Source organism: Apus apus, chromosome 4 (assembly GCF_020740795.1).
Source record: "Apus apus isolate bApuApu2 chromosome 4, bApuApu2.pri.cur, whole genome shotgun sequence".
NCBI lineage: Eukaryota > Metazoa > Chordata > Aves > Apodiformes > Apodidae > Apus > Apus apus.
In genome coordinates this window covers 30,862,284-30,878,834 of record NC_067285.1, presented here as the reverse complement: position 1 = coordinate 30,878,834, position 16,551 = coordinate 30,862,284, and the positions used below count along the sequence as shown (strand labels likewise).

Here is a 16,551-nt window from a genome sequence, read left to right as displayed (position 1 = left end):
GGAAAGAAAATGTTATATGCCTTCTGTTCTAGGTCCTTGAACGCTCAAGAGATGTTGTGGATGAAGTGAGTGTTTCTCTCAGGCTGTGGGATACCTTTGGGGACCACCACAAAGACAGGCGTTTCGCTTATGGAAGGTAAATTGATCCAAGCAAAATTTTAAGTAATGACTGGAAAAATTTTAGGGCAGAAAAAATTCGCAAATCTAAATTTTGAAAAGCAAAGACTTAAAAACTGTCAAGGGTACTCATATTTCTGCCCACTGCAAAGAGGATTATCTGCTGCAAGGATTAAAAAGATATAAATATTTTAAAAGCAGCATAGTTTCACTGTGCTACATTTCCTTAAACAGCCTGCCTGCTAAGCTCCGTCAACAACTGTTGCCCTATTTTGAATTTTAAAGAACATTCCCTAAAACCAGGTTGTAGTTTTACAAAATTGAACATCAGCATTCCCTGCCTGCATAAACAGTGTGTGGTATAGTTGCTTAACAAGCAACTAACAAGTAGAGATGTTGGGAAATATCACTCCTACTCAATGAAATATTTATTATGTTAAAATCTGTGATGTTGAATGGGCAACTAACTTGGAAGCAGAGCCAGTTGCATGAAAGGTGAGGCTTTTCTGTATTTTCTTGATCAAAAATTAGGAAAGGAAAGGTTTTTCTGCTATAAATATCAAGCATCTGTTTCTCAATTGATTAACTCTGGAAATTCTAAAAAATTAAAATAAAAATTAATGTAATCTAAGTTTTTCCAGCACATATAATATAGCTTCAGTATAGTTTCAAAAAAGACTAAAGCCAGTGGTAGTCCTTCTGTTTTGCTTAGTGGTAATTAGATCTGGCCTTGTGGCAGTACAGGCAGCAGAACAGCTTGAGTAACAGGCATTTGAATACACATCTAATGAGAACAGATAATCTGCACTGGGCAAATCTTGAGCTGAAGATGGGTTTTGGATAGATATTTTCCTAACTGACATTTGTCAGAGGTCTCAGGCCTTGCATGATTTTTCACATTCTTTACTTTTTGTTTCCTTTTGATATCTGCTTCAGTCACTGCAGATGATCAAAGCTCCATCAACAGATGCTATTATTTTTTTTTCCACTTGGGACTGCCCTTTGTGAAGTGTCTGGTTCAGCTTTGCATTTCGTGTTGCCTAAGTGTACTGTCTTGCTGGTTTTCTGTTCTAATGAAACAAGCGACTTTGAAGAATGGCAGACTTTTCTATTTTCTATCTCAGAACAGGTGAAGAGGTTTCTGGTGGTCAAATCCCCCAGTTAATTTTTCACACGGTAGAACTCCATATGGCAGTTTGTACAAACCTTCCTTTGTATATAGCACTGTGTTAGTTTTGTTTTCAGAGTCATAAATTACCTTGAATTTTGTGTCAGGATCTAAAGTAGCAACATATCTGGGGTACACAAGCTCTACCATTTGTAAATAAGCCTTGTGAGTGAGGGAAGTTACTGACTTTAAGATAATGTTTGCCTTAATATATAGTGCTACTTGAGTATGTGAATATTGTTTTACCATTTGGCAGCATATGGAGCCTACTTTGATAAATATGGACGTAATTTAATGTTTCCACTAACTGTTTCTCTTTGATGTGGCCCCCTGATATTCTGCAACAGATAGTGTGTCACTGAGAAGATTACTAGAGATTAGGAGAACAAAATCAGACATGTTCTGAACTCTGATCCAACGTTTACTGACAGGACGGGAGAAGGGAGAAACAACATACTTAGTATCTAATCCTGCAAACACCGAGGACATGAATAACTTGAGATCTCGTGGGATTAAGCACATGAACAGAGTGGTTCATTTGTGTTGTTTGCAGAACTGAACCTGTGTGGAATCACATTTGCTACACCCTGATCAACTTTGAAAGACCATTCTGGAAACCTACTGGTCTTTTACTGTGTTATTTTTTTCTTCAAATCTGTAATGCAGAAAGTAACTGCGAACTCTAAAGAAACTATTGTATAAAAATAATTTAAATTGTAAAATTTCCTAATTGTAAGCACTGACTAGGAACTTCATTGTTTTAAAAAGCATTAATGTTTCATTTGAACCAGCTGTTTATTATTTTATCTATTGTAGCATTTAAAACAAGATATATCTTATACTGAAGGTTGACGTTTATAGGAATTTATTTTAAATCAACTCTGAACATTGGACTACAGTCTAGTCATAGCTGAGTCAAATCTTACAGGACAGTGAAAGGTGTATTTTATACCAAACTGCTCAAGGCTATGCCTGCAAGTGCCCCATATTTCTGATTGTCTGAAAGATCATATAATAATATAACCTTTTAATTCTCTTCAAAAAAATTTATGCACGTGCCCCTTGTGCGGGGGAAATCTTTCAGCCAAAAACTCAGCCAAGACCTTTAATTGTCCTAAACATGGTGTAACAAGAACGAACAGATCCTTAATTCACCTGCTGCTGATAGGAAAACTGTTCCAAACAGCTTTATAAAATATTACATAAATATATTATGCTAAAGATGACAGGGTGGACAGTTAATATGACTTGCAGTAAAGATAAATCCCTCCTAATTCTTTATTTCTACAGATAGAAACATGAAAAGAGAATGACAAAAGGAATGTATGTTCCACTATTTTTGTGTGACAGAAGGAAAGAAACATATTTGAATGCTGCTGAGGATGGAATAGTTAATGTTTCTAGTGCTGTCCTTTAAAGTAGGAGTATGGAGAGTGACATTCAGCTTGTGTCCTACTGTGTGGTGTTTGGGATGGCGAGATGTGGCTGGAGGGATGTATAAGAAAAATTTAATGCAGTTTTATAGCATTATGTGGTGTTTTTTTTCCCTTGAACTAGAGTTGTCTTAGTTCTGGAAGTATCCTGTTCAATTAACTTCAGGCACTATGTGATGCCAAAGAGCAATTTGTTGATAGTGTTCCATAGGGTTTCCTTTGATGCAAAATCCTTCCAAAGTGTAAAACGACAATGTCTTTGTTATGATTAACTATTTGGTTCCAGCTCCTCATCACCTCTTTGTTTAATAGCAATCTAGTCTCAGTGCTATTGTATTCTCTAACCCTGCAAATAAGATGAGAACATCATATAAAGCTCAAGTTGCTATTTTGTACCAGTTTCCCTGGGAAACACACAATTGCATGTGTAAAGATGTGAAAACAACTCACTTTACATTTCAAGTTATCAGGATTCACTATCTTCCTGTCCAATCTGATTTTGAAAGAGAGTGTTACCATGTCTTTGTGTTCAAACTAATTCTAAAAGCAAAACGGAAAAAAGACTGGCTTGCACTTTTTTTTTTCCTTTTTCATCCTTTTTCATTTTTTTCAGGCAAACAGGTTTAAGCAAAATTGTATTAATATCCTATGAATACTGTTTTTTTTATATACATGCATCTCTAGTATGTGTAAACATGAGCACAAATCTGCTGAGTTAATTCAGGCCCAATCAAATATTTATTTTCAATACCATGGATGTGGTTTGTCAGTTAATTCAGCTGGGATGATTTATTTACTTGTAACTTAAATATGAGCTGTAGACCAAACAAAATCTGTTCGTGCAGCATGGACAGCAAACAGCTTTTTTCTCATGACTTAAAAATGTGAATGAATCTTGCTGAGAAACTGCTGACAGAGCCTCTTAAAACACATTTAGAATATTTTCTCTGTTGTGGATGGATTTCATAAGCCTTTTGGGTATTGCATGAATACAGAGGACACACACATTTGTCTTTTTCTGTGTGATTACGATTCCCTTAACCAATTATTTCAGTGTAATGGAATCCATAGAAATGTATCTTCTGAGCACTCCTGAAAAGAGTCCATGAGAACAGGGTTTTCTCTGAAATTTGAAGACTTCCACGGATCCCTTCAAGTTGTTTTATTTTCTGTTTCCTTTTCTTAAAGGGTAGTTAATGACGATATTTTTATAAAAACAAAAGCCATTTAGCTTTGACATGAAATTGTATTTGCATTCAGCAAATTCCCTGTGGTTAGAGCGAGGTGAGTGTCTTCACAGAGTTGCTCGGTTTGCCTTTAGTTAGATCAGTGCCCTGTCATTCACTGCCTGTACCTAAGCTCAGCATGGGCCAGAAGCTCCTGTTCTATCTTCAGAGAAGGTTCAGGTTTTCAGAAGTTTTTTGGATGAAAGCCCATGCTTTCCCCTGCAGTTCTGCTATCCTTTTTTTTTTTTTTTTTTTTGGTGTTATGACAATTCTCCACCTTCCACATGCCTTGTGAGCCATTTAGTGGCATGGGTTGGAGTGGATCACCAGAGATGTGTCTTGGCAGTAGAAGCTCTTAATAGACACAAGATAGTATTTCGGTTTGTTAACAAAGGGTTAGCTGATAAGGAATCCACTTGTTTTCAGATGTGTCACCTTGGTTGCTTCCTTTTGCTATGTTTTTCTGCTACAAAAAGTTACGTGCAGCATCTTTGAAACATTTTCCAGAAGCTGTGAGCCTCCCCATCTACTTTACAGAGGTTTATAAGCTATTCAGAATCTTCATCAAGCAATGCTGAAGAACTCCTGTAAAAAATATTTTTTAGTACTTGCTATGATTTTTTTTTCTTTTTTGAGTTTGACTCAGATCTGCCCCAAGAAAGACTAGAATAAGCAGAGATCACAGAAAGATAGATTTCTCTAGTAATTTTATTCTTATTATGATGTGTGTATGCACTAGCTTTTTCTTCTTTTGTTATCTGCATTAAGATTTGAGTCTTTTTCACTCAGTTGATGAGAAAATATGTTTTATGTAATTAAGCCAGTGAAATTAATGCATATCTAGTACTTTTCTTCTTGACATCCCGGTTCCAGTTTCTGAGTGAAAAGAGTTTGCCATGGAATTGCTTTTAGGAATCCTTTTTTTAAGAGGTATGTGCCAAATTACTGCTTGGTGGGTTCTGAGGCTAAATCTGATGTATATGTAATCTATTTATAATAGAGAAATACCTGCCTTCCTTGACTGGAGGGAAAAAGTATGTATCAAATGTTATCTGTGGTATTACATAATTTTCTATTTTTCCTTGCTCTTTGAAGTCGGTGGCTGAGTAGCTGGATGGAAAGAGGGTATTTGGGCTCTATCCTAAAAGACTGCAAGGCAACATCAAAATCTTTTGGAAATGCTAAACCAGGGAAGTAACTTTCCATCAAAATCCTGATCTCTATGAATTATTTCTCAGTGCATAGGTGCTAGATGTATTTCTTAAGCTGTTTTCTACTTGAAGGGTCTCAGGATCTGAGTCTGGGTTTCCTTATATATAAGGCAGAATATGGAAACTACTCTGTACAACCAGATGTAACTTTTAAACTGAGGTTTTTTAAAGTGTGTTTTTATCAATAACTTTCTGACATCAACTTGTAGTTAGAATTTATTTACAGGGTTTTTTTAAATAGAAGAAATGAAAAATGACGAAAGTCTGTATTTTTTCCTCAGAGAAAGAGATGCATCTAATATCTGTTAATGTCCAGCTTTCATATACTCTGTGACTTCACAAATCACAATCATACTGGATGCAAACCAGACCCTATCTTCCTTTTATCTTCTCTGGATTTTCACCTCCCTCTTTGTCTTGTCCCTCACTTTCTATCTGTGTCCTTGCTCAGTACTTATAAGGAATCATGCTTATAGTGAATTTTTGGACCTAGGTTTATTCTTCCTTTTTAATTTTTCTTTTTTTCCCTTTCCTTCCTTGCATCCCTCCTCTTCCTTGAAATATTTTTTTCTTCTAAACAGGTTGCTTCAAATTATGTTTTAACTAAGTTTCTTCTTTTTTTAAACTCAGTATGTTTTTCTAATGGATATTTTTTTCTTGTGGGTTTTTTTAGAGGATTGGGCTGGAAGTGTAGAAAGGGTTCATTTCTTCTCTCTCCTACTCTGCTGCAGTAACTTTGATGAAAGTGAGTTGGTCCTCTGTAGAAAGATAGCATGTAGTTTTCATATGTAAGCTGGCTCCTTACAATGTGAGAAAACAAGCTTGAAAAGCTCACCTTTCTGGTTCCTCCATTGTTTTGTGAATTTATTTCTCATTACTTCATTTTCTGACCACTGCCTGGAAACAGCAGTCAGCTGATATGTCTTACAAAAGCATTTTTATCTATACTCGTATCAGTTCCTTTGCATGATACTGTGAGTTTCAGTGTTTGCTGTGGGTTGATCCAATGTATTCCAGCTAGCCCTGTACCTTCTCTTGCTTTGTCATTTTCTTTCATCCTTCTCCATGGAACTGGTCAAGCTTTGTGTCTTACTTTTATCAACCTTGACTTTGCATGTGATACACAGAGTATTTCAGAATTTCAGCTTCAATTAACTACCTCTGGAATTCTATCTCTCATAGAAAATTTGTTCCTGCATTAGAAATGCAGTAATCAAGATCTCTGCTCCAGGGAAAGGAAAAAATCATGTATTGGTATGTTATGGTGGATGTTTATACTGCACACATATCTAATTCCAAAGAGAGTTTTACTGAGCCTACTGGCAAAATTTGGCCTAGAATCATGCTAGAGTACCTTTTAGACAGCCTGTTTCAACTGCAAAGTCCTGTTTAGCCCTAAGATCTTCTTTTTTACATGTAAATTTTGAACCAGAATTATGGTTAAATTTACTTCTTATAGCCAGCAATAAAATGAACCGAATTCCAAGACTATGTAAGTCATCCTTTAAATTAAAAAACAAACTTGTTTTCCTCTTGTTACATTGTTCCACATGAATTTGCCATTCTCTTTAACACTATTGCTGGTCAGGGAGTTGTACAGTAAGAGCAGCTGTTACACGTTTCTGCAATGGAAAATGAGATGTTTTAATCATTCTTTGGGATATGAAACATTTTGTATCATTCTCTGTAAATGGACCACTGTTTTCCATGAGTACCTCAAAGGAAAGGAAGATATTTTAAACTGCTTAACATTTTAGAATGATGTATTTTTTGTAAGGTAATGTATGGGAAAACTCTTTCCACTTCTGAAGCACAGTCTTGAAACAAGCAATTTTCTTAAAGGTAGCTTTATATTATTTTTATTACTGTTGTTTCCTACTGAAAATGACATTACAGAAATTTTAGCAATAAATCTGCATGCTACTCACCACAAAATCTGAATATATTTCAGGGCTTTTTGACAATTTTGCACATTACACCAATACTTAAGAAGCTTCACTGCTGTTGGTAAAGTATAGAGATAATTGATTCTCCTGCTCATGACCAGGGCACTGCATGGTCTTGCCCTGCCTTACCTGGGTATCTTCAGCTCTTCACATGCCAGGCACTCCCTGCATTTTAGTTTTCCTAGCCTCTCATCTGTTTTGAGTGTGTGCACATAAGTCCTGTGTCTTCAGGTCATTTTGTTATGCTTTCCAGTCATTTAATGAATTTCTTCTCATTTTATGTGATGGCTGCAACTGCATTTACTAAAACCTGAGTCAACCAAAAACATTATCGGCCTTGCTTATATGCACAATTTTTGTTTCAGTTCAGTGAGATGCATGCATGAAAAATGTTGTTTAACTGAGTGAATCTCTCTCTTCAAAATGCAGCTGGATTGTCATGGAGATGTAATAGGGTTTTGTTCGCTGACAAATTAGATTCTCATTCTGATTCTTAGGTGGCCTTCTACTGCCTGAACCTGTTGTGTAAGGGAAATTGGGAGCTGAGATTCACACTCAGGCTGTTACCCTACACAACCTTTCCTTTCAGGTGGTTGAAGGACTATGCAGGTAGAAAGTAGAGATAGCTCTTGGCAAATTCTGGTCTCAAGTGGGATAAGTTCAGCTCTGATACAGGACTCTGAGAATCCTTGGGAAAACTGTGGGGTGTGTAGGGGAAAAACATGAGGGCAGAAGGAGTAAAAGGAAATCAACTTTTTATTGAGAAATAAATGTCTAAGGATTAGCTGTTGTGGTAACTTCCAGACTACTGCTGAAGATTGAGGTTGATAATTTGAAGTTGTCTTTGTCGGTGCTATACTGCTTGCTTTCCGGCAGTGACTTGGACTGCTCTCTACATCTGATACAGTTCAGAACTCTCACACTTGGAGTGTACCGGATGGCAACATACCATGCCAGATTCCTGCCAGAGATTTGGTTGTCTAGAGAGTTTCTTTTTATTCTCTGAAGTTTAAAGAGGTAGTTGCTTCCATCAGAAGTTCTTATCAGTCTGGGAAAGTATTGTTTGAATGCACTGAGTTAATACCTACATTAGGTAGGAGTTGCTCCCTGCAACGGTGGTAAGGTTCTTCCTTTGCCCAGAAGAGTTCCCTATAAGAAGTCCATAGCTATGTTTAGACCAGGCTAGACTGATGTCAGATGTGTATGTTTTGCATTAAGACTTACTTCTATGACTCCAAGGGGAGCATTTGAAGTGCTCTTATTCTGCTCCTAAGCTTTAATGTGAGACTTCAGTGCAGGAGTCTGGTTAGCCAAGATGTGATAAACATGTGAGTGGTGGTATAATTTTGCCTATAGCTGAGAGAATCTATTCTCCTTTTCCACCTGTCAAGTCCCACATATATACATTGTTCTCCCCTGTTTGAAGCCCCAGTAAGTAGAAAGACACCTGTTTTCTTACCTTGGTGATTCAGTGTGTTTCACTGGGGCTTGATCACACCCTAGAGCAAGTCACACAAAAGTTATAAGTTTTCATGATACTTAAGTATGTTCAGATGTTTCAGATAATAAAACTAGATGATTCACAATTTTTTCTGATAAGCCTGTGAAAAGCAGAATGTAAGAATAAATGAGTTAAGCATTTCCAACACGTGCCACTGAATCTACAAGACCATGTATTGGATGTCCAAGCTACCATTTCCCTTTGAGTTATTTGTGATACTGTGTTTCTTGTGATACTTCGGTATCAAACATCAGTATATGCACCAAGTGTAACCACATCCTTCTGTTGTATTTAACAAAGGTGGATGGACACAGTGCCTTATCAATATGCTAGCTCAGTTGGATGGTCCTCTAGGAAGAATGTGATGGAGAAGTGTTAAAGCACTTTTTGATATTCAAGTCTGTGGAAACATTTCTTGAATATTTTCTGAATTTTACTGGGAAACAGCTATGAAATTTATTTTTAGAATAAAGCAGCTTGTATTTGTGAATATATTGCTGTGCAGATAAGAAAGTAGAAGTAAACCTGATTCATCCCTTCTCATTCTCCAAGTAATCAAACTGCACAAAAAGGCAATAAATTAGATCTTCTTTCTTTTTAATCCTATCCTTTTATGTTCCTGGAGAATATTAAAACAGCATTGGTAAATTTTTAATGTTTTGGAAATATTAATGCATTATCTTAGTAAATTTTTAATGTTGGGGAAATATTAATGCATTACTTTAATCTGACATGTTCTGGTCTTTATGAACAAATGTCAAACCGAACTTTATATTGAGGCATTAGTAAGTTGTAAATGTGCCTTTGACATTAAATGGAACTGTAGGTATTTTAATTAAAGTTTCTAAAGGACAGTTTTCCTCAAATATTCAGTCCTATGTAGACAGTTAATAATATTTCAGTCTTTCCAGTTTGTACTAAGTACAAATCATGCTTATGACTTGAATGAAAACTTAATTTATTATAAGAAGGTGGATGTATTTTGTGAGCATGTGAGTACTGTCACTACCCAGTGATTTCCCATCTGCCCTATTTATGGCACAGGGCCATTTATTTCTCCCTGTTCAGTACAGAACTCTCAGGATATTCATTTTATGGAGAAGTCCAGGTTTTAGAATGGGATAAATAACAAGGAAATCACATTTCTTAACCTTTTTATTCTGTTTTGACTTAATTATGAAGGCAGTAAGATGGAAATGTCCTGTTAGTGCAACACTATGTGTTTTGTGAGTTATCTGTAAATAAATCAACCTTCTGCAGCTCCGTTCTATGATCGCCCAGGGAAGGTCAGAGGTGATGAGTAGCTCAAGAACCACATGCAGCTCTGTGGTAAAAATGTGAGACTGCCTTGGCAAGGGCTGTAACACACACAGGGCTGTGCTGGGGCCAGTCTGCTGGATAGTCTGGACCTGTCCTGTCAATGGAAATGCATCATCACTGGCTCTTTTCAGGAGCCCAGGTCTGTGGCCAGCCCACCACTGATCAGCAGCAGCGCTGTGAGGGAGCTGTTGTCCTCTCCTGACTGTGAAGTCCCACTGGAGCTTTTTCCTTTTGACTTTCTGAGCTATGTGATACGTGTCTTGTGGTTTGTAGAGTCAGGAGGGTTGGTTAATTGTGACTGCAGTTGATTGGCTTGGGTATTAATTTCTGAAGGGCACTAGATATTCAGTCTCTCTGAGATGCTTAGTTATAGTTATGACCACCCAGACAGTCGACCCTTGCCTCTCTAGCAGTCCTGATGATCTTGAATTAAACAACAATTGACCTGATTAGAATATCTGTAACATTATTTTTTTTACATCTTAGCTGTACATAGAGTTACCCTTTCTGGGCACTGTCTGCTGGAGTCTAAGTTTTGCTCTTAAGTGACCTTGAATGGGGCAAATTTGAGTTTAAAGGGTGTTTGCCTCAGTTGTGTAGAAGACCAGTATATTAGCTGCTTACTACTTCACTATTTGGCAGATAACTTTCCAGCTTGAAAAGGCCTTGTTTCTAGATATGACAGGTGTGTTGCATTTATATAAGATACAAACTTGGAGCAGGAACATTTCTCTTGCATTAAATTTATCCTTACAACAATACCTGTATTGTACGCAGCTATCTTTAGAAACAGTCTTGCTGGATATATCTCTGCCCTCCGTGAAATGTTGAAAACAGCAGTTCTGAGGAGGTATTTCATTATTTAGAAGGTGAATATTAAGATTCACTGCTGCTGCTCTATACATTACAAAAACTGCAGGCACAACACATTTGTGCTAGATTACAGATTAATAGAAGTGACATAAGCATGGTATTGCTGATCTTATCCTGCTGACAATTCTGTAGCAATAAGTTGTCTCCCCAGAATATCCCTTCCCTTGAATTTTTCTTGAGAGTTTCAATCAATTTTTTTTATTTATTTTTTTTTTCCCAGAAGATACCCAAGAACTTGAGAACTGCTTGTAACATCCCATTTTTTTTCCTCTAAATCCTTAAAAGCTTGCAAATCTTTTCATGCTTAGTATGATATAAGCCACTGTCCTATTCTACACTTTACTGCCCTTATTTTTAACATAATATTTATTCTTAATTATATTGTAGAAGTGGTGCTTCTGCAGTAATTTGGCCTTTTAACAGGTAATTTATTAAAGATGTCAGAGAATTGCTGTGCAAAGTACACGGAAAAGGAGACAACCTCAGTATCTAAAAGGGGTGCAATAAAGAAATTTTTCTGTAAGAAGTTCAGAAGTGGTTTTGTGTCTGCCTGTGTGGCTGTTCCGAAGTTTTGTATAACTCCTAATTCCTAAGCACCAGTAATCACAGAATTGCAATTTTAACGTCCAATCAGCAGAATTATTTCTTAAGCAATGACAACCTGTGAATGTAAAAGTAGAGAATGACAAGCCCTGCCTCTTTTCTTTGTGCTCTGTTCATATATGCAGGGATCATCTTGGCATAGATAGTGCTTCCTAGGTCTATGGCTTTGTGCTCCCATGCTTTGTGGTGAAATGTGCAGCTTCTATCAAACCTCTGCACAAACAACATGTATCCTGGCATCTGGGTGTCAGTGTATTTTTCAAAGTGTAGAGTGGAGTATCTTTAAGATGGAGTGAACAAAGTTGGTGAAGCTGCAGCAGAAAGCGTGTTTGATGGGTTTTAATTGGATAATTTCTTGTTGCCTTTCTAGGTCTGATGTTGTAGTTCTGTGTTTTTCAATTGCTAATCCTAATTCCCTGAATCATGTGAAAACAATGTGGTATCAAGAAATCAAGCACTTCTGTCCTCGCACACCTGTCATCCTGGTGGGCTGCCAACTCGATCTCCGCTATGCAGACCTTGAGGCTGTTAACAGAGCCAGGCGGCCTTTGGCAAGGTAAAGTTTAAACAAAAGTCAGAATTTTAAAAAATCACCTAGATAATCAGGTGCAGTACTTTCAAAAGAGAAATAATAGAGCCTAGTTTCTTGGGGTTTTTTTTTGTTTGTTTTGTTCTGTTTGGTTTTTTTGTGTGTGTGTTTTTTTTTGTAAAATGAGAATAAATGTGCTTTCTTCTTTTTAATTCTGAGTTGGTTAGTTCTTTAACATACAGTAGTTATTATGTGTCCCACAATATGTTTGCACACTGGACATCTCAACTTGTTTGGCTGCCTTAACGTTACAACAATATAGAGATAATAATGATTACTGGAGGTTTTCATATATGTCTTTCTCCAATTGAGCACGTGTATCATGTCCTGCCCAGTCGCTATTGCCAGGTACTGTTTTAAAATGACAGATTCTACTCAAGTTTTCTTAATTCTCAACTATTATCTTTTGTAAGTGTAATCCTAGATATTGGCAGAAAATAAGTGGTTGCAAATTAATTTTTTTAAAGTTTTGAGATTAAAAGTGTGTTTAGGGTCATTCTTGAGAAGTTTTGTTTTTCCCAGATTCAGAAGACAAGCATTGATCTGTTTGGGTAAAACAGTCCCAGTTACCTGCACGCTTCTAATTTCCTCCTTTTATGTAAATTTGAATGAGACAATATTCATAGAAGTAATATCCATGATTATGTAATTAAAGACTATTGTAACAAATTTCCATTAAGGGATTGAATTAATATTTTACGGGCTCTTAGAAAACATTGCATTTTCATAGTTCTGTTTGTTTATTAAACATTTCTTAATTGTGTGGGTGTGGTGGGCTTTTTGGTTCACTCTTTAAAATGAAAGGTTTTTTCAAAACTCAAAATTCTTCTTCTGCCCTAATCCTTTCTGATTTCACCATTAATAAAATTTGAATCAGTACTCTGCATGTCTAGTACAGACTTCTGCCACCTGAACTGATTATTAGCTGGCAACTAAAGCAAGCTGTTGTCTGGAGTGTGGTGAAGTCTGTGCCAGCTTGTGTCTGCTCAATATGGTATGCTCAGAGAACACACTGTTGGGTCATGTCTTCTGGTGAGATTATTTTTCTGTTGGGAAAATGGATCCTAGCCCAGATTTTTTTCTGGTTTATTTACCCTACATTGTGTACTAGAGCAGCCCTGGAAACACATGAGTTTGCACATAATGCTTATACAGCCAAAGCAGGGCTATGCCTTGAAGTGCATGTTCTGTTACACTTTTTTCATAAGCCACTACAATTTTCCTTAAAAAACATAAGCTTAAGAAATAGTTCTCATTTCATATTTAGCTATACTTGCAGCATTTCTGTGTCATAAGAAATTCAATTTTGAGTTTAAACAGTGGATACAAAGAAGCTGACAGACTACCTGAGTAGAAAGGGATGGTAGGAGGGTTGTTTTTTTTTAAATAGTGAAAAGTTCTCAAGCATCCTCTCCACTCTTTTACTGTAAATTTCCCCTTAACAGAGAGAAGGGTTCCTTCATTTTGTGCAAATGATTTCTGTGTACTTTTAGTAACATAGCAAAGATGCCACCAAACTTAAAATTACAAGCATGTGCTTTTCTAAAACTCTCTGGAGTAATGGTTGTAGGTTTCCGAAGGGCTTTATGGGTTTAATTTTACATTTTATTTCTTTTGAATGGCATTTATCTCAGAATTGATACTTGGACACTTTGTAATATTCCACGCTTTCTGAAGTAACTTTGTGATGACTGCTGTATGTGAGAAGGTTTATTTATTTATTTTAACCCCAGGCCAATAAAAAGAGGAGACATTTTGCCACCAGAAAAAGGCAGAGAGGTTGCCAAGGAACTTGGGATACCATACTATGAAACGAGTGTATTTGACCAGTTTGGCATTAAAGATGTGTTTGACAATGCAATTAGAGCTGCCTTGATCTCCAGAAGACACTTGCAGTTCTGGAAATCTCATTTGAAGAAGGTCCAAAAACCTTTGCTTCAGGCTCCATTCCTACCTCCAAAAGCTCCTCCTCCAGTCATCAAAATTCCAGAGTGTCCTGTACCAAGCATGAATGAAGCTGGATATTTACTGGACAGCCCACTGTGTGCAGATGTTATGTTTGTTCTCCAGGAGCAGGACTGCATTTTTGCTCACAAGATTTACCTAGCTACCTCCTCTTCAAAGTTTTATGACCTTTTCTTAACAGAATGTGAGGAAAGTCCAGACTTGGATGAAACACAGTATAATAAGGAAAATACAAATAAAGAAGTTCTGACAAGTCACCTTGAGACAAATGTTGACAGTGATGAGACATCCTTGAAATCTGCTGATGTTAAAACTCTCACACTAGAAAGTACTGACTCTTTAAACATGCTAGAACCTGAACCTGGTGAAACAAATTCTGCAGCAAGATCTCTGTCATCCTTGGGAAAGGGGTTTCTTAGTGTGCATAAGGAAATGCAAGTGAATCCTGTATCGAATAGGACATGTCCTGTAACTGTGGTAAAAATGGATTCATCTGTGCAGGCTGGACCTTTTAAAACTGTTTTGCAGTTTTTATACACTGGACAACTGGATGAAAATGAAAAAGATCTCACAAGACTGGCTCAGATCGCTGAAATATTGGAAGTATTTGATTTGCGAATGATGGTGGAGAATATTATGAATAAAGAAGCCTTCATGAATCAAGAGATTACTAAAGCATTTCATGTCAGAAAAGCTAATCGGATAAAAGAGTGCCTTTCAAAAGGGACATTTTCTGGTAAGGAAATACATGCTCTAACATGAAATGAACTAATTCTTTTCTTGTTCATGTTATGTTCCTTCACAGAACTAAAAAATTATGACAGCTCACATTGTTCTGAGAGGAAGGATGAACCCAAAATTACAGGATTACCCAGGGCCAACAGTTCCAACCTAGGATTCTGCAGCTTAATTTCTGAAAATCTGAAAGCTTTTATACAAGCTACCTCATTTTCTCAAGTGTTGAATGGCCAGTTATCTCCCTTTTAAGTGAGGTGTTTTACTTAAGTATACAAAATGCTAGTTATCTTCAGGGTTGGCATCACAGGAAGTGAAAGAAGTCCCTAGTTAACACTTCAAATACACTTTAATCACTTTAAGTACAGACTTGCAGCATACCTGTTTCTTTGTTCCCCTGGCAGATGTGACATTTAAATTGGATGATGGAACCATAAATGCCCACAAGCCACTGCTGATCTGTAGCTGTGAATGGATGTCTGCTATGTTTGGAGGATCATTCATTGAAAGCTCAAACAGTGAGGTATGTATCCATTTTTGTCCATTCTGCTTGTAATGTCTGATGGGTTTAGAGTGATAAAAACATCATTCTGTATCTATTTGAAGGGTTGGAATGATTCTTTATTCCTCCCTTGAGAACCTGGGATGCTTTCTTCTTAAGGCATTAAATTAGGATGGCTAGGAGAAAAACACATTTTCTGCAAGGCATCAGACTTCCTGCAAAGCTGGAGTATGTGTTTAAACCTGAAATTCCTTAAATTATTAAATAGGGGGGAGGGGACAGAATTAAATAGGAATTTGTTAATTCATTTGAAATAAGTTTTAAAGTTGTGTGAATATCTGTTTATACAATCAGAAGCATTAAAAGGAATACTCAGGGCAGAAGCATTGATGAATTAAAGGGAAAAACATGTTTAAGGAACACAGACTGTTAAACTAGAAAAGGGACCTGACTTCACAATACTTCAGTAGAAATTAAGCTCAGATTCTCTAGTACATCATTGTCCTCTTCAGCAAACCAGATCTCAATGCTTTGAATTAAGATTTCACAGCAGAAACCTTGTATTTTCTTGTGCCTTCATGACCTGTTTTTCAAATTCTAAACACTCAACTAACATTTTATTCTTGTGTCTTATCCATACCCAGGATTGGATTTTTGTTTTGATTTTCATGTTCCTTTCCATACTCAAGGGTCTTACTCATAAGAGGAGTTCAAGTTTCTTGTGCTTAATATTCTGGAAGATTGTGTTCTACTTAGATTTTTCTTGCTTCTTTTAATACAGCTTTAAATTTAATTTATTTCCCAGAGGCATGCTCAACAAGTGGTTCATTAAAATATATATAGTGGGATTCTAGTAAGCAACATTTAGCAAAGAAGAACATGCATTTATTTTCTACCAGCCTATTTTTAATTATTACCCTAGCAGTCTTAACTCATCTTTCCAACTAAAAAATATTTAGCTTCTGGTTTGCAGAGTTTAAAGCATTCAGGAATGCCTTTGGAAGTTTTAAAATACAAGTAGATATTAATGAAATGGTTTCCTCCAACTGATTTACAAAAAAATAAACCCATCTACTTTTTACTTGTTTTTTTGTTGTTGTTTTGTTTTGTTGTTTGGGGTTTTTTTTGTATTTGGAACACAACATTTTATAAACTCCTGCACTGAGTTTACTGTTCTCCACACTAACAAAAATATATTAATAATGAATGAGCTTCACAATTATTTCGTCTTACTTGGAGGACTGAGCTGCTTCCCAGAGTGGCTGATATGCATAAGAGGTTCATGCTTTAGCACTGACAGATCTGGGTTTGAATCCCAACTATCCAAGCAAAGCTGAAAGAAAATTCAGAATCTCTTGAGTT

The 16,551-nt window shown here is 36.6% G+C and overlaps 1 protein-coding gene across 3 annotated transcripts in view; it reads left to right on the top strand.

The window, feature by feature from the left end:
- RHOBTB1 (Rho related BTB domain containing 1) overlaps positions 1–16,551 on the top strand; it is a 50,829-nt gene that overhangs the window by 27,099 nt on the left and 7,179 nt on the right. For all 3 annotated transcript variants that reach the window (XM_051619214.1, XM_051619216.1, XM_051619215.1), the window contains 4 exons: positions 33–136; positions 11,769–11,954; positions 13,721–14,688; positions 15,092–15,210. In XM_051619214.1, coding sequence (XP_051475174.1) covers positions 33–136; positions 11,769–11,954; positions 13,721–14,688; positions 15,092–15,210 — 1,377 coding nt within the window. The remainder of the gene's footprint in view (positions 1–32; positions 137–11,768; positions 11,955–13,720; positions 14,689–15,091; positions 15,211–16,551) is intronic.